Genomic DNA, 17,895 nt, shown 5'->3' with positions numbered 1-17,895 from the left:
CTTAAGAGCAAAACAAACTTTTATTACATCATTCCCACTTTTTTTTGTTGTTTTTAAACTATACTCAGCTGAACAAAAACCTCAGCAAAACATGAGGACTCACCAGTCTTCCCACTCACGTGACAGAGTGAGAAGTACCCCAAGCAGCTACCACCAATCAGCAAGTTATGTTTATCATCCTGGTGATATATTCAGAAGTGGACTTCCCTAAGCTTAATATTCTTCATCATTACCATGACATTTTGGCATTTACAACATGAAGATCATGATCTCTTCCAAGCTGTTTTTCTGATTTGACTTTCAAAATTCCAGAACAAGCAGGATTTTAAAATTCTGTCCTCAGTATTAAAGGAAAAAAGTCCAATTTCTTTCCCCATTCTTTGAAGTTTCTATGCAGCAGCCACTATACTGACACTGGAGTTATGAAGTAAGACAGTTGCTACTTGGATTAATTCAGCCCAGTTCATTCAAATGGCTTATGAAATCTCTTCCATAGTCTAAATAAAACCTTACTCTCTAACTTGAATCAATGAGGTATTATGGCAGGGATGGGGCTGCGAAATGGTAAAATTAGATCATCTTTGCTTTCCAAAATGCTGATTGGGGGTAGGGAAGGAGAGGATAATGCTAGGGGCAGGCAGGGTAATAAAACCAGTGGGCGAAAATGTTTAGCATTAACCTGTGCTTTAAGATACCTTTGAGTGTGATATATTTCCAAACATCATTGGTTTTATTGTATAGGAGTCTGTTGCTGTAGCATATGCAAAAATATCAACCTGCTCTTTTTCCGATTAAGCCTGTAAATCTGTGGACACTTGATTCATTGCTGACTTAAAGCCCTCACTCAATCATGAGGCTCTCTACTACTTGGAGATGCATAGCTATGCATTTAGCATGCTAAAGGCTCTGAGAAGTCCTGCAGTAAAGAATGCTATTTACCTTTGATCCCCCAGGGTCTAGGGTCAAATTACTGTGGCCCAAAGCTGACAACAAGGAAAACGAAGGAAAGAGAGAGGAGGCAGATAGCCTCCAACTTGGTCCCCAAGAGTTCTCTGCCAGAGTTGGCTAGAGTGCCTTTCCTAAAGTGCCGGCTTGCTTGTTAATGTACTGTCTCTGATGGTCCGTAAGGAAAGGACACCTCATCAAGCCAGTTTGTCTTTGTGGTGATATCTCTGATGTTGAAAAAGACCTGACCTCTGTCTGAAGGCTTCTCCACATTCATTACACTCGTACGGTTTTTCCTCGTTGTGGATTCTCACGTGCTGAGTAAGGTGTGAGTTTAGTCGGAAGGCTTTCTGGCATATGGTACACTTGAAAGGTTTTTCTCCAGTGTGAATCCTGTGGTGTCGAATAAGGTCTGAGGTCAAACTGAAGGCTTTCCCACACTCGTTACACTGATGGCTTTTGGAGTGGCTGTGGATTCTCTGACAGTGGGTGAGGAGTAGGGCCTGACTAAAGGTTTTCCCACACTCCTTGCACTCACAGGGCTCCTCCTGACTGTGAATTCTCTGGTGTCGATTAAGGTGAGAGCTGCGCCGAAAGTTCTTTCCACAGTGGATACACAGGTAAGGTTTCTCTCCAGTATGGATTCTGAGATGTTCCAAAAGGCCTGCATTCTGGCTAAAGACTTTTCCACACTCCTTGCACTGATAAGGCTTCTCGCCAAGATGGATTTTCTGATGTCTGACAAGGTGTGAACTTCTCTGAAAGGTTTTCCCACACTCATGACACTGATGACCCTTCTCTCTAGAGTGGATTTTCTGATGTCCAGTAAGACTAGAACTCTGACACACTTCAGATTCACAGAGCTTTTCTCCCCTGTGTGAACCTTCATGCTTAATCAGGTCTGAGTGCTGGATGAACCCCTCCCCACATTCTGAGCATTTATAGTCAGTCTTCTCCTTGGCCTTGGCCTGCTGCCTATCCAAGTTAGAGTCCTCATAATAAGCCTCTTTGGGTTCAGATATTTTCCCAGATGATTCCACTCCTCCACAGGAGTCTGTCTCTACAACCAGCTTCCCATTCTCAATCCTTGTCTCCTCACCTGAAACATTAAATATATACCACCAGTTACTTGTTTTTTGGTGCTTAGGGAAAGGAATCTACAATTAGGAGGAAAAAAAATTGAATCAAGCCATGTGTGCAAAGTGGAAATGTTGTGGGTGCTGGTGTTTGCATAGAACATACATGGAATGATACATAAGAAACTGTTTAACAGTGGCTGCCTTTGGGGGATTATGGTGAGAGGCAACTTATTTTAAATGGTTTGAGGTTTATCATGTGATACGCACATCTATACATACATACACACAAACAGAAGTTAGCAAGCAAGCAAACTGTCATAAAGGGCATGGCTGTCTATGTTCTTGATAATGGCCTCATGTGGAAAATTAGAAAGCTAGGTCAACTGAGTACCCTGGGGCCAATAAGAAAGGGCTAGCGCCAGAAATGAAGAAATAAACTGGAAATGAAGACATGCAGACGTGGTGCCAATTTTATCATGATTAACTGTGTAATCTTAGGTAATTCCTCTGGGCTCAGTCTCCTCACCAATAAATCAAAAACACTGGGCCACAAGGCCTTGAGGGTAACATGAAGTCCACAAAAATGTCTTAGCCTTTCCTGATCTCCCTGGATGGCAGTAACTGCTTTCCTGTGTGGTTCAATGGAGCTATTATATCTCAGTGCTGTAATAATTTGCTTATATGTCTGGAACATAAGACATATAAGCAAATTATAACAATGTGTGCTGAATAAAACCTTAGCTCAGACACACAGGGAAGAGGGTGAGAGGGAACAGTAGATAGGATAAGTCTTTTAAGTCCAGGAGCCTGAAAGGGGATGCAAAGTCAGAATGAGAGAGTAAAAGGGGAGATGGATGGAGAAAATAGAAGAGGGAGCATCTAAGCAGCACTCATAACAAGCAAATGAGGGTTACCCTGTGTAAGCAAGATAAAGGCAGCAGATCATTTAATGAGTGAGAGTAGATGAGAAAGTGAAGGGTGTGGGAAGGAGACATCAGGGAAAGTAAAAGCACATGTGGGAGAGGGAAGATTAAAAACATGTACTATGTGTAAAGGCCTTTTGCAAGAGGATGAAGTAGGCTCCATGGGGGAGGGAGTGAGAGTTAAGGGATGAGAACAAGAGAGGTTCTTTTCCAGTGATTTTATAATGACATACACAGCTAAAAGGGGAGGCAGGGGCCTCCAAAACTGAAAAACAACCTGAACTTGAATATAAAATAATGGGGCTTCCCTAGTGGTGCAGTGGTTAAGAATCCGCCTGCCAACGCAGGGGACACGGGTTCAAGCCCTGGTCCGGGAAAATCCCACATGCCATGGAGCAACTAAGCCCGTGCACCACAACTACTGAGCCTGCGCTCTAGAGCCCACGAGCCACAACTACTGAGCCTGCCCGCCACAACTACTGAAGCCCGCGCACCTAGAGCCCGTGCTCCGCAACAAGAGAAGCCACTGCGATGAGAAACCCGTGCACCGTAACGAAGAGTAGCCCCCACTCGCCACAACTAGAGAAAGCCCGCATGCAGCAACGAAGACCCAACGCAGCCAAAAGTAAATAAATAAAAGAAGAATATAAAATAACATTTTCAACAGATCTAGAGGGTAAGGAACAGTTTCAAGAATCTACTATTGCTAAATCTACTTTTCATACTTAAACACCCATCACTGATTACACGGCATAACTTCATTTCTGCAAGGCTGTTTAAAAAAGGTAGGCCTCTCTCTTTCAGTGACTTTACTCAGAAAGCTTCCAGAAGAAGAGGACTTTTGAAGCAGACTCAGAAATTGAGCAGGGGGAGTAGGTAGTAGGTAAAAGGAGCCTTTAGAATTGAAATCAGCCATTCATCAAATAGACATTTACTGAAGGTCTACTTTAGTCCAGGGACAGTAGCAGACTCAGGAAACAAAACAAAGCCCATGCCCTTCTGGTCTGGTGGGAGAAAAAGAGAAGTAAACGAGCAACTCTAATATAATACGATCAGTTCCGTGGTAGGAGAAAACTTGGAGCTCTAGCAGCAGAGGTGGGGAAACTGATCCAGACTTGGAAAAATTAGGGAAGGACAAAGAAAGTGATATCTAAGCTAGGTCCTGAAGGATGAGGAGGAATTAGCCAGGGAGAGTGAGGAAAAAGTATTCCAGACAGAAGAGGAGCAAATGGGAAATGGAATGCAACTCAACATGAGGGGAACACACAGTGTGATCAGGTGGGACAAAGGGCGATTAATTAGCCCAATGTGTCTGGGACTGAGGGGTTTCCCAGCACATGCAACAGCTGGAGCTAAAAGTCTCAAGCAAATCGGAGCAAGCTGGTGATGTTAGTGGACATGGGGCTGCAAGGTCTGCAAACGCCAGAACATGCCGTGTGAGGCCTTTGTTAAAGGCTATTATTGGGAGTCACTGAAGGTGGTGGGTTGGTTTTTATGTTTTACTTTTTATTATGGAATTTTTCAAACATCAAAAAAAATTGAAAGAATAACACTACTTAGCTCACTGAAGGGCTTTAATGAGGAGAGCAACATTAATGAATGTGTTTAAATGACAGAGAATGAACAGGAGGTAATTTAACTTCAGTGGAAGCACTAAAATGACAGACAGTAAAACAAAAAGAGAAGCAGGGCTTGTATCAGACTGGAAAGGGGAGAAAATGAAAGGGATAGAAATTAGAAAGAGAAATTCAGAGTCAAAGAAAATATGGTAGAGCAAAATAAAATAATTCAGGTAACATTTAGAAGTAAAAGACAGTAGTCGTTTACAATAATTTGAATGTGATAAGAAAAAATGAGTAATGAATCATGTGGCTGGAATTCTTTGCCTTGGGTAAGAAACTAGCACTCCTTTTTTAATTCACCCCTACAGTAATGGGGAGAAGAGGAAGGTGAACGTCTACACAGGAGAAACATTGTTTTAACTGAACAAAAAAAACCCCCAGGGCTTCCCTGGTGGCGCAGCGGTTGAGAGTCCGCCTGCCGATGCAGGGGACACGGGTTCGTGCCCTGGTCCGGGAAGTTCCCACATGCTGCGGAGCGGCTGGGCCCGTGAGCTATGGCCGCTGAGCCTGCGTGTCCGGAGCCTGTGCTCCAGCAACAGGAGAGGCCACAACAGTGAGAGGCCCACGTACCACAAAAAAACAAAACAAAACAACAAAAAAAAACACCCAAACTAGAAACATCCAAAAACAGAAACAAGGATTAGGGGAAAAGGAAATGTCTGGGGTGATGGAAACTTTTATATCTTGATTGTGGTGATCATTAGACAAGTACAATTATTTCACGTTTGTGAAAAGTCATTGGCCTGTACACTTACAAAGAGTGAATTTTACTGCATGTAATTTACACCTCAGTAAACCTGACTCAAAACAAGAACAAGACGCAAAATGCCAAGTGTGCTGAGCAGGGCCTCGGGTGCGGGGGGGACCATGAAGCCCACCACATCTCACATGCAGGAAGATGCAGTCTACTTCTTACCCTTCTGTCTCTTGGGCTTGGGAATTTCACCCTCAGGCTGGACCTGCTGCTTCAGCACTGCTTTCAGAGGGGCCGTCTCCTCCACAAGCATTTTCTGTTTCTTTGCCTGGTTTGGGTCCTAGGGATGATTAGGTACACGTGGGTTTAGGAGGAAACTGCTGTTCAGAAAAACACTTCTATGTTAGAAAAGAGAGCGAAGAGAAACCACAGAAGGGCAAAGAAAAGAGGCTGGAGAAGCTGGAGCACATTCAGTTTCCTCCCACCAGAGACAGGTAAGGCTGAGGTAAGACCTTCAGCAATGAACAGCCAGACTGAAAAGAAACTGAACCAAAGCTTAGCGATTCTCCCACTGGTGAGCTCATGGCCACCACTCTGGCCAGAGGTCTCAATTCCTGCTTTCCTACAAAAGAGCACATCTGACCCTTACCACCTGTTGTTCTGTTCCTCTCAGTTCTGGCTGCAAATCCTCCAGTACAACAACCACATCTTCCCCACTCTCTGGGTGATGCTCCCGCACCCGGGCCTGCAGCTCCTCAGGCAGGATGGTCAGGAGCTGCTCCAGCACCAGCAGCTCCAGGATCTGCTCCTTGGTGTGGGCGTCGGGCCGCAGCCACTGTCGGCAGAGCTCCCGGAGCCGGCTCAGCGCTTCTCGAGGTCCTGTGGTCTCTTCATAGCGCAACTGCCTGAACTGGTTGCACAGTGGCTCCTGCCCGAGGCCTGCGCCGTTTCCTTGCAGCTTGGCCCCCTGTTCCCGAGGAGAGCGGTGATCCTCCTTCACTAAGTGAAGTCCCTCCTTCTTCAGATTCAGAGGAGCCGGGGAAGGAGTGGTTACCAATGCTGTTGCCATCCCCAGCTTCAGACTGCTCTCTCTGTTCTGGAGAACTTTCTTTTGACTGCCTCCTCAGGGATACCCCTGAAAATGTAATAACAAGAATCACAGAAACAGTAATAGTATAGTAGTAGTAATGATAATAACAACAATAGCAACACCCCTTTGTTGGGTTTATACATTTCCAATAATTACTATCCTTTTTTTTTTCTCTCTGAAACAACCATACAAAATGAGAAGACTCTGTTTTACAGAAGACTGCCAGCTAACATAGCAGGAACAACAGATTTGAAAAAATCACCATTTTGTAGCCCTTGAGGAAATAACTGTTTCAATCAAGGACCACAAATGGGTGAAATCATTGGGTGAAAGGAGTAGGGGGAAAGGACAAGCTCATAGTCTCAGAGAATCACCACACTGATTGCTTATGAATTACAAGGGGAAGAATGGAGCTATCTGGCAGTCACAAACTTAATCAAATGAAACCTATTAACACCAACAGCAAGACAACTGAGCTTGTGCCTTATCACTTAGGTAGCATTTTTACTAAAAGTGTTTAACATGAATCTAACAATGAGGAAACTTTCAGATAAATCCAGAATGTCCAGAATGCAGCTTCTCTACAATAGGCATGTACTCTTCCAAACAATCAATATCGTGAAAATAAAAAGAAGGTGTGGGGAAGGTATTTTTCTAGATTAAAGAGATACAGCAAAATGCAATGTGTGAAATTTGCTCTTAAGTTAAAAAAAAGATACAAATATGTTTTGAAGAATTCAGAAATCTGAATATGAATTATATATATATATATATATATATATATATGCAAACTATGGCCCAGCAGACCAAATAGGGCCCAAAGGCTGTTTTTGTACATAAAACTTTACTGGAATACAGCCAAACCCATTTGTTTAGATAGTGTTTACATCTGCTTTCACAATACACTGCAGGACTGAGTACCTGAACAATGGCGCACTGACCCCTGTGTAGTCAAAAATCCGTATACTACTTACTATTTCTGCCTCAAACACAAAGGAACTGGTAGATGACCAAGGGTAGGAAGCTGAAACAGCTTGGATAGGATCAGGATTCAAACTCTAGTTCTTTTGACTCCACATATTGTGATCTCTAATCAAACACAATTCCCCACACTTAAAGATCTGTAAAATGAAAACACAGGTATTGATACTATTGATATATTTATTGAAAAAATCCGCACATAAGTGGACCCATGCAGTTCAAACCCTTCTGTTCAAGGGTCAACTGTAGTTGCCATAGAGATCGTATCACCTGCAAAGCTCAAAACATTTACTATCTGGCCCTTTACAGAAAAAGTGTGTAGATCTTAAGAGTTTTCTCAGGTGGTCACGTAAGAGAATATCCTTATTCTCAGGAGATGGTACTAAAACTTATTTTCAAATGTTTTGGGGAGGGGGGATTATGGGGGGCGGCGTGTGGAGAGAGAGAGAGAACACAAATGTAGCAGGAAGTTCACAGCTGCTGCTATATGAGGGGTATATTGTATTAATTGTACTACTCTTTCAAATTTTCGGTAGATTTGAAAATTCTCCAAATGTTGAGAGGAGAAAAAAGACACAAAATGAGTAAAACTGCTTGTAGGTTCATTAATTAAAGCAGTTTCAGAATTAACTAAAAGAATATACGGATATTCATAACTCATCTCATTTACAGATTGTCTACAATGTGCCAGACTCTCTTAGTTGCTGAGACACAGAGATAAAAGAACTCCTTGGCCTTTACAGCTCTCTGCTCCGTAAGAAATCTCAAGTGAAATAGCAGGTCAGAAAAGGCTTTCTGAAGCCCCCTGCCCCCACCCCGGCCCCTTGCAGGTCTGCGGGACTAAGCGTCTAGGAGGCGCACTCATGGCAAGAATCAAGAGCAGGAGGCAGCGAGGATAGGTTCAGGAAAACGGAGAAGTGGAGCAGCCTGTGCAGAATGCAGAGCAAGACCGCCCTTTGGGAGGGGGCGAAGGCCACCAGCCAGCAGGAAATAATAGACAGGGACAGGCTCGCCGACTTGCCCCTAATTTCCCATGGGCCATACCCAAGAGGCAGGTCAACGATGGGATGGGTGGAGATGGAGATGATATGGAAATGTTCATGGAGGAGATGAGAGAAATCAGGAGAAAACTTAGGGAGCTGCAGTTGAGGAACTGTCTGCGTATCCTTATGGGGGAGCTCTCTAATCACCATGACCATCATGATGAATTTTGCCTTATGCCTTGACTCCTGCCATTTTCCACGAGATTAATACTGTGATTCCCATTTTCATTCTCCTTTTCCTTACATTTTCCTGATATGCCTTTACTGATCCGTTTGCTGTGAACCTTATGTAATTTCCATGTGTCAGGTGGGTTCTGTGTTACCAGCTTCTCACTGGAGGTTGCCTGGGCACCCAATCTAAGTTTCTGTCAACAGTAGAGTTTCACCCATTTGCATGGGAAAATGTAAAGCTAATAAAGCAATTAAATAGCAAAAAAAAAGAAAGAAAAGGTTTTCTGGAGGTGAGTCCTTCTGACTCTTACAAGACAAGTGAAAGTTAGGCAAGAAAATCGGGAAAGGGTTTTTCAGACAGAAAAGTCTGAGCACAGAACTGTTGGAAAACCTCACATGTTCAGGGTAGTTGTTAGTTACGGCTGGGAAAAGGCTAAGTGGGCTGGAACCCTGGGAAACACCTACATGTAAGGAAGAGAAGTAAGAAGGAACAACTGCAGAGGTAGGAAAACAAGGATAGTAGTATCTAGAAGGCCAAGGGGATCTGTTTCTGTAAGTGTGGAGTGATGGAAAGAGCCTGGGCCTCAGACAGGCCTGGGTTCTAGTCTAGCTCTGTCACTTACAGAGCTAGCTACAAAATGAGTTTGTTTACTCATTTGTAAAATGAAGGTAATATCTAATTCACAGAGATGTTTTGAGGTAAATGAGATAATAATTGTAAAGAACAGTAACTAAATAGTGGTACAGCTCTTTTAGAATTTGTTTAGCAGGTTTTCTGGTCCGCACTGGAACATCCCCCCACACCCAGAAAAAGAATAGCAACTGACTGATTTATAACTGGAATTATAAAGAGGCAGTGTTCGAGAGTGAAATGTTATAGGAAGGTGCGTTCACCTACGAACTGACATATGCACTTAATTAAAAAACAAAGAGGTCATTGTGACCTCTGTGAAGGCAATTCTGGTCATGGGATAGGGAGGACAGTCACCTTGCCCCAGCAGAATGAGAAAACGGCAAGAGTAAGCAAAAATTACTTTCAAAAAATAGGACATTGAAAGGAAGGAGAGAAATAGGACATAAGATAGGAGGGGGTAATGTAGAGGACAGGTATGTCTGTAAGTTCAATTACTATCTTTATGCTGATGACTTCCTTATTTTTCAGCCCAGATACCTCAAGAGTGCCAGATCTATATTTCCTTCTGGCTATCTGGTTTCTGGATACCTTACAAAAGCCTTTCAAACCCAACATGTCAAAACTGAACTCAGAGAATTCCACCATCGTCCTTTGAAACAGGCTCTTGGTATGTGTAGAGTGAGCATTCTTGATTTTGACAACTCTTGAGTGACTCTAGAAATCAGTGACTAGTGTCTGCCAATTGCTGGCACACACTTCTGAACCAATATGCGTGAGGCTCAGTTAGTGGCTGCGGCCAGTTAGGTTCCAAATTCCAAATATATAACAGCTAGCTGAAAAATATCACCCAGCTGTTATATATTCCTGGATGTGTATTAGAGTAGCACTCCCAGCTGATATTTTTCTGTCAAAAATGGACTTATAATTCAAAAAGCCAATCCTGCTGCAGTTGACCCTTGAACAACACAAGTTTGAACTGCGCAGGTCCACTTATACTGATACATGGATTTTTTTTTTTTCAATAAATAGGTTGAATCTGCAGTTGGCTGAATCTGCGATGCGGCCTTGTGAATACAGAGGACTGACTGTAAAGTTATACTCAGATTTTCGACTGCACTGGGGGTAGGAGCCCTTAACCCCGGCATTGTTCAAGGGGCAATGGAACTCTTAATGAAACTGAAAAAAAAAGTCTGCGAAAGTAATGATTCTTAGACAGAAAATAAAAATGGTTAATTTTATGTGACAACTTGACTGGGCCACCGAGTACCCAGATATTTGGCCAAACATTACTCTCGTGTTTCTGTAAAGGCGTTTTTGGATGAGATTAACATTTAAATCAGTCGACTGAGTAAAGCAGATCGCTCTCATTAATGTGAGTGGGCTTCATCCAATCAGCTGAAGGCCAGAATAGAAAAAAAAAAAAAAAAAAAGGCTGACTTTCCCCAAGTAAGAGAGGACTCTCCCTGCCTGACAGCCTTCAAACTGGGACCGGCTTTTTTCCTGCCTTCCTACAGTCTGTTCTCATCATGAGTTCCCAGCTGTAGATGCTTTAAAGCATGTCAGCTGTTTTTCCTTTGCTTAAAATTTTCCGACAACTCTTCACGCCAAGAAATGACCAAATTCCTTACACAATACAATGCCCACTTTTTCTACAGGCCTCCTCCCACCCCCCAATCTTTCTGGTGTCATCTTCTACACACTTCCCCCTTGTTCACTGCGCTCCAACCACTCTGGTCTCCCTGCTATTCCTCGAACATGTTAAACAAGCTCCCGCTTTAGGGCCTTTGCACTTGCTGTTCCCCCCGCTTAGAAAATTCGTACCCCCAAAGGCCACACAATCTTTTAACCTCCCTCAGGTTTCTGCTCAAATGTTACCAAGGTTTACCTTTAATAGGTATTTAAAATTGAGCTCAGTGGATGAAAAATATGCAGCAGCAGGTTGTGCCCCAATAACTAGATCCACAGCATCATTCCCCTCCTAGGGCCCAGGATTGACACCTCTCGCCCGCCCCCGCCCCAAGTCCACACGGCCTCTCTGTCGGGTAAGGCGTCCCTGCACTTCCACCCTCAGGGAATCAGTTAATCCCCAGCCCACGGGCTGCAGTTCCTCCCCAAGCTGTGGCACAGTCACCACTCACCAATCCAACGACCGGCAGGAAGGGCCAAACGCTGTCAAGTCCCGTCTTAGCTCTTTGCTGATCTCCGGCTCTCGCTCCGCGGTTCACTTTAGCGTCGCTCTAGGACTGCCGGAGGACCGCGGCTCGATGGCCTTCTGCTCCCGCCTCGCAGGAGGCGGCCAAGCTCCCAACGGTTGGCTGAACGTTCTCTAAGCCCCGAGGCTGAGAGGGGCGTCCCGTTGTGCGCTTACTGTTTTTTCATTTTTTAAGCCGAAATTTATTTTATTCATGTAAAAAACGGGCCAGCTCACTTTACTGTTAGCACAAACAGCTGGCGTTCCACTTTGCTTACTCACGTAATTAAAACACGGACACATATATTACCATGTCTTCCCAATTTAAAAAGTCATCAAATACAGTGGAAAAAATAAATGTCGAAGTATTTTGAAGATTAAATTGAACAATGAACGTATATTTGTATTGAAGGGTTTAAGGTAATAAAAAATTCAGAATTGTTACAAAACGCAAGTTCGTGAGCTGGACGAACAGTGAGGCCAAACCAACCAAAACGTCGGAGTCTGGAACAGAGAAAGGTTTATTGCAGGACCAAGCAAGGAGAACGCGTGGTCCGTGCTCAAAACACCCCCAACTCCCCAAAGGTTTTCAGCAATGCATTTTTTTAAAAGCCAGGTGACGGTGGTCAAGCTCCTGCACACTTCTCTGATTGGTTGGTGTTGCGGTAACAGGGTGGTTAACATTATCAGTTCTTAGGAGCCTGTAGGTCTGGGGGCTCATGATCATCAAGTAGTTAATTTCTTCCATTTGGTGGTAATTTTAGCATCTGTAAAACAACTCAGGAAGAATGCATCAGGTACTATTATCTATGTATCTATACTTCAGAGAGGAGCCACAGCAGAGGATATGGGGGAGGTGTCTGTCCTGGGGAGGCCCCATAGGGTCCTGCTCAGTTACAGTCTGTCTATTACTATGGGAGAGAATAATCAACGATTATTCTCTGCAATGTATGGGGGTGAGGGGGTGGTGCAGGGGATCATATATCACTACAAAAATAAATTCTGCAAAAGAAAACAAATATTCCCTCTCTTGCCCACCTCATCACAAACTGTATTTTTATAGTCTGTGAACAAAATAAACCCTTTAAAAAACCTGAACAAACTTTGGTTTCATCATTGATAATTTTGAAACAAATATCATCCTAACCATGGTTTTATGTCATAATTCATATTGTTTCAAGCCTGAAATTTTCATAACAGGAAAGAAAAAAAAATTCTATCATCAGGAGAGTTATCTTCTCCTTGAGGGTCAGAGCTCGAAAATATCTTTTAAAAGTTAAAGTAGGGCTTCCCTGGTGGCACATGCCGCGGAGCGGCTGGGCCCGTCAGCCATGGCCTCTGAGCCGGCGCGTCCGGAGCCTGTGCTCCGCAACGGGAGAGGCCACAACAGTGAGAGGCCCGCGTACCACAAAAAAAAAAAAAAAAAAAAATTAAAGTAAAATATATTTACTTAAAAGCTTTTCCTGGGTTTCCCTGGTGGCGCAGTGATTGCGAGTCCGCCTGCCGATGCAGGAGACACGGGTTCGTGCCCCGGTCCGCAACGATCCCACGTGCCGCGGGGCGGCTGGGCCTGTGAGCCATGGCCGCTGAGCCTGCGCATCCGGAGCCTGTGCTGCGCAACGGGAGAGGCCACAACAGTGAGAGGCCCGCGTACCACACACAAAAAAACAAAAAACAAACTTTTCCTTAGGCTAACAAATCCAGTCAATGCAAATATTTTACTAATTAGAAGTTAATATTCTGTCCTGAAGGGAAAACATACAACTGATTTTTCAAATTTAAAAATTAGTGCTTTCCCCCCAAAAAATTATGCAAGGAGTAAACATAAATTTTAATTTTAAAAGGAAGTAAATGTATTCTAATTCATTTACCCCCTTTCAAACTCCCTACCATGGCTGGCTTCTTAAATGTCACTCATATTATCAAGGCTGAGATTATTGGCATTGCGTTGTTTATCCCATGAAAATAAATACACTTAATGTAGCTTGACAAACAAGTTTTTCAACAAAAATTCAAGGTGTGCATTTTTATGTAGTCTGTTTGTATCTTTTGGAAGGGGTAGAGGTAGATAAGGTGAGAACAAATCAAAATGCAATTTTTACCAGGACAGAGCTACATTTCACTAATAATACAAATCAATTTTCGAACTTGAGATTTTCATTTTCCAGGATTATCCTCATTTTTGTAAACAAAACGGTCGTCTATATGTTTCCATCAGGTCCATTCATAGGATATTTAAAATAAAAGCTTCCTTTTCTATATGATCAGAGGCACTGTTGCATTACAGCCATGAGTTACAAGTATCCCAGTAGCATGTAAAATTCTTTGATGGCAGGGATCAAGCCTAACTTGCTGTTTGGTTTATCCCTAATATCTGCTATAGCGCCTAGCACATAGAAAGCACTTATAAATATCTTCCCTTTGATTTAATAATTCCACTTCTAGATGGCCATTTTTAGATGACCCAAAGGACTTTTGACCCAATAATTAATTCTATTTCTAGATGAGTATGCTATAGATAATACTCTCATACATCCACAAAGATTTTCACTGCAAGTATTGTATAATACCAAAATACAGAAAACATCTTAAACATTGGATAAAACATGGTTCTTCCATACAATAGAATATTATAAAGTCATTAAAAAGAGATAGATTTACATGCATTGATATAAAATATCTCCAATATATATTGTTTAGTGAAAAAAGCAAGGTATAGATCCATCTGTATAGTGCGGTATGGTTTGTTTCTAAAAATGGAAATATACATATGTAACAAGGCGGCTTTCACCCAACTCTCTTTGGGGAAAATCTCAAGGTAGTGTGGTCCAGTGTCAATCAAGTCACGTACTGGGGTAAAAGTGCCCTTCTACATCACTCTGTCCTGCCAGATTCTAGAACTGCACTCCTTCTCCTTCAGCTCTGTGGGGTTACCAGGGTCTTGAGCCTTGAAAAGGGGCATATCCAAATTAGTTTGGTTAGCGCTGAAGTCTCAGAGTTCAGGAAGATGTCACTGGATGACAACAAAAGCCTTACCACAGAACATGAGTGGAGCTCACTCTAAAAGTCTTTTCCAGCATTGGTGCTAGCCAGTCTCTCAATGCTAACTCTCTTGTCCACCTGGTCCCACCTGATCTGATCTCCTTTTCATGAGCTCCTCCTTTATTCTCATTTTGTTCTTTCTCCTCCTAGCCTAGCTGGTGCCTAATCTACTCTTTGGAATACTCAAGCACTCTGGATCGTTATCTTTTTTATATCTATTTTTATGGATAAATCCTATCACCCCTTCAATCAGGTACTTGGCTTCTAAGTCAAAGCCAAGCTTTTCTTCAAGAAAACTTTGGCTTTCAGCACCTGTACTCTCTATTCTATATTTTTAAAAAAATCATTCAAAACTGTAGTGAGCATTTGTTGGTTGCCTACCCCCCCTTCCCAACATTACTCTGATTTTCACTCAGGTATCCATTCCTTGCCCATGTAGCCCATTAGGGTGACAAAACCTGCAGATTCAGGAGTAGGCCGTTCTATTTCCCTTGCAACAATTCCTTTTGTGAGGAAGGGCATGTGACCTAAGCTAATCTAATTAGGCTGCATCTCAGTATTCTTGTTTGGAATGCCAGGACAAAAATGTTCTCTCTTCATAGGTGGACCAGGAAAATATACAACCAAACTCAGGAGCTTTGGCAGCCTTTTCGTTATTTAAGGGAAACCAGCCTGAAGAGGAAAATGAGCCAATAAACCTCTACTTTTTAACTCAGTGTTAAATGGAAACCAGAAATATACACTCAATTGAATCCTTTGTTCTTTCTGGGGTTCTTCTGGTTCTCCCTGGGGTAAATGAACGGCTCCATGAGGCAATGAAGCCCTCAAAGAGAGAAAAGTCAGAGCAACAGGGAAAAAAACAAAAAACCCTTCAGGTTAATAGATCCAATTTTTAGCCTGCAACATACATGCTTGTATATACACGGAACTTATGGACAGATATAGAAGATTCCAAAAAGAGATTTCTTTGGGGAGAAGGATCAGGGACTGGGGTAAAAGACTTACATTTTACTGACTTTTCTCCTGTAGTGTTTGAATATTTTTAAAAACGTGCACATTTTACTTTTAAAATTAAAAATAACAAAAAATAAATTGCTAAAGAGATCTCAAAAAGCAGTTTTTTCTTGAGGAACTTATAGTAGGTACAGCAGCATCATAAAGTCTTTTAATTTTGGTCAGATAAAATTCTTAAAAGTCCAGCTATAGAACAAAAGTTATTTGTCATCTTTCCTTTTTGTCTTTCGGTACACCATCTCTCTGAAACTAGCTAGAATCTTATTCTCTCTTCCGTCTTTCTTCTTGGTTAAAGGATGCAAGGGCTCTCTTCTCATCAGCACTATAGATCTGGTTCTCTTTACGCAGTCGCACAGCCTCCATTCTGCAATGCCTGCTACCACTCATAACATAACCTAAGCATTCAAAAGAAGCAATCTCTTCACTTCTCAGCCCAATTTCACCTCTTCATGGGATACGCTTTCCAGCTTTTACATACTCAGCCACAGCTGCACCTTCACCTGGAAGCAGAGCATGGCCATAGTTCAAAGGTTCCTCATCTTGAGAGGTGTGTATTATAGGTGCCTCTGGACCTATTAGAGCCATGTTATCTGCAATCTTTGACTGCTCAATCCAGATATCTTCTGGCAACTCCCCTTCTGAATCCTTACAGCTTTTGACACTGGATTCTTTTTTAGTCTTCTTCGTCTTTTTCTTGGGCTTTTTAGCTCTGTGTTTTTCTTCTCTTTCTTCTTGGATTTTGTTGCTCTCTTTTTATCATCATCAGAGCTAGTGTCGTAGTCTGAATTACTGTCGCTGTTATCAGAATATTTTCTCTGTTTTCCTTTGGACTTTTTCTTTCTTTTCTTATTTTTTGAACGACTGGCCTTTTTCCTTTTTTCTTCGGAGCGGGAACGTGAACTGCTGTTCTTCTTAGTCTTTACCTCTTCATCCTCAACTGGGCTGTGTTCACCAGAATCTGGCTCAGGAAACTCTGGAGACAGCCCCCACACCTCGGGTGCTCCCAACTCCCCAGTCCTTTCTCTCTCTTTCAGCCTCCCCTGACGATAGCTCTCCTCCTCCTCCTCATAGTCTTCCGCCCACTGCCTGTCGCCCGCATAGTGGTGGTGATGGTAGCGGTATCCGCCATAGTAGACAGAAGAGGACGAGAAAGCGTAGTTGCGGAGCCCGGTGGGCCGCTCCCGAGATCCAGAGCGGCTAAAGGTACAAGGAGCGCCGACGCCCGACCCACCCCACTGAGGCCTGAGGCCCTCGCGGCCGCGGGAGTGCGAGTGGGATTGGGAACGGCTGCCCCCACGGGGATGGTCTGGTCTGCGCGGAAGGCAGGCTCCCCGACGAGCTGCGTCGCCGTCTCCTAGAGGCTGGGGTGTCCTCGGGGTAGCGCGACCAGGACACTGGCACCATGAGCCACGCTTTCACAAGGGCACTTACTACAAAGACCGGAACTGACGGCGATTTCCGGCCACGCAAGCGCTCTAGCAACGGTCGGGCGCACGACTTCCGCTTCCGGCGCTTGCCAGAAGAAAACCCAATCAGCATGTGGGCTGTGAGGCCCCTGTTTTGGTTGAGGCTGCGTGGTGGCCTCTTCGCAAGAGCGGATAAAGGGGGCGTGGCCGCGCCTGTTGTCAGGATTTACATTCCCCATCCTGAGCCCCGTGGGAACGTAAAAAGAGGAATTCGCATCAGTGAATCCCTGTACTGTTCAAACACTCCCTTCTCTACATGGTTACTTGCTGTTAAGCATTTTGATACCCTCTCTCCTATCATTCTCACTTCCGCCCTCTTTATCTTTACCCCTTGGTGAAGTTTCCCTACTTCTCACGCTCCTCTTGTTAACTCCTTAAAAAGGACCTTGTCCACCATCTTCATGGCAGAGATACGTTTACGTTTATTAATGACTACCAAATCCCACTTGGAAGCAAGACCCCGAACTTATTTTAAAATCAAAGTTTGAGCTCAGCCTGAGTTAAGTGAGGACTGGAGTCATGATTTGTATTCTTAAATTCGCAAAACACAGGAAAGCATCTAACCCAGGCTTGTAGATGTCTCCTTATCTAGTTGAGCTTTTCAGAAACTGTTGTTTGGGAACCACGTTCTGCACACACTTTGTTTACTCTCTAAAATGGCAAACATTTCATGCAAGATTACTTCCCCTGGATCTTAAATGTGCATAGACATTACCATCATCTTGGTTCTCTATAGTTAAGTTGACCTGCTCAGTTAGTTGACAGACTTGGAAAGTGACAGAAAAGTTAAGTCAGAACTTAGGAATGGTGCTTTCCTGATGCTAGGCGTCTAAATGAATAAAATGGATTAATTAAATAGAACCAAATGAGGTCATTTGATCTAAGTAAAATTTTAGTAATGTGATTGAAGGAGACAAGGACTGGCATGGTGCCCTGCCATAAACTATGCTACCTTAGGAACTGGCAAATAGGAGGGAGTATTAAAAATGAATGGTCACAT

At 43.3% G+C, this 17,895-nt stretch overlaps 3 protein-coding genes and 1 non-coding gene across 5 annotated transcripts; 2 read left to right on the top strand and 2 right to left on the bottom strand.

The window, feature by feature from the left end:
* Positions 1–1,125: 1,125 nt before the first annotated feature.
* On the bottom strand, positions 1,126–11,642 carry ZSCAN26 (zinc finger and SCAN domain containing 26). Of its 2 annotated transcripts, none has more exons than XM_022562137.2 (4): positions 11,321–11,642; positions 5,913–6,398; positions 5,486–5,603; positions 1,126–2,044 (listed from the first exon to the last, which is right to left on the bottom strand). In XM_022562137.2, exons 2-4 carry the CDS (start codon positions 6,330–6,332, stop codon positions 1,143–1,145), a joined length of 1,440 nt encoding a protein of 479 aa, XP_022417845.1. In that variant the 5' UTR covers positions 6,333–6,398; positions 11,321–11,642; the 3' UTR covers positions 1,126–1,142. The 2 variants fall into 2 exon arrangements, with proteins under 2 accessions (XP_022417845.1, XP_089774603.1); XM_089918477.1 differs by lacking the exon at positions 11,321–11,642 and adding an exon at positions 7,328–7,636.
* Positions 7,755–10,731, top strand: LOC111168486 (protein BEX3-like). The gene is made up of 2 exons (XM_089919854.1): positions 7,755–7,835; positions 8,234–10,731. Exons 1-2 carry the CDS (start codon positions 7,755–7,757, stop codon positions 8,558–8,560), a joined length of 408 nt encoding a protein of 135 aa, XP_089775980.1. The 3' UTR covers positions 8,561–10,731.
* LOC115802032 (U7 small nuclear RNA) lies at positions 9,285–9,346 on the top strand. The gene has a single exon (XR_004022394.1). It is a non-coding gene; the product is annotated as a U7 small nuclear RNA (small nuclear RNA).
* Positions 11,643–15,508: 3,866 nt separating the features above from the next.
* Positions 15,509–17,566, bottom strand: NKAPL (NFKB activating protein like). Its single transcript, XM_022562138.2, is given in 4 exon segments — positions 15,509–15,702; positions 15,704–16,143; positions 16,146–16,721; positions 16,723–17,566. Coding segments are annotated over 4 exon segments (1,335 nt in total). The 5' UTR covers positions 16,969–17,566; the 3' UTR covers positions 15,509–15,629.
* Positions 17,567–17,895: the final 329 nt, after the last annotated feature.

This window comes from Delphinapterus leucas, chromosome 10, assembly GCF_059928025.1.
Source record: "Delphinapterus leucas isolate spDelLeu-1000000601 "Yukka" chromosome 10, BTC_Dleu_Yukka2, whole genome shotgun sequence".
In the NCBI taxonomy this organism is placed as follows: domain Eukaryota; kingdom Metazoa; phylum Chordata; class Mammalia; order Artiodactyla; family Monodontidae; genus Delphinapterus; species Delphinapterus leucas.
Note: the sequence above shows the minus strand (reverse complement) of the source record. Positions and strands in the feature narration are given on the sequence as shown.

Excerpts from the sequence above, each read along its gene's own strand:
- ZSCAN26 (XM_022562137.2), bottom strand. The coding sequence starts at position 6,332 with ATGGCAACAGCATTGGTAACCACTCCTTCCCCGGCTCCTCTGAATCTG. Across the intron at positions 5,604-5,912 it reads GAGGAACAGAACAACAGGTG|GACCCAAACCAGGCAAAGAA; the intron begins GTAAGGGTCAGA and ends AATCATCCCTAG. Across the intron at positions 2,045-5,485 it reads CAAGCCCAAGAGACAGAAGG|GTGAGGAGACAAGGATTGAG; the intron begins GTAAGAAGTAGA and ends TTAATGTTTCAG.
- LOC111168486 (XM_089919854.1), top strand. The coding sequence starts at position 7,755 with ATGGGGGGCGGCGTGTGGAGAGAGAGAGAGAACACAAATGTAGCAGGA. Across the intron at positions 7,836-8,233 it reads TGCTATATGAGGGGTATATT|GTTCAGGAAAACGGAGAAGT; the intron begins GTATTAATTGTA and ends CAGCGAGGATAG.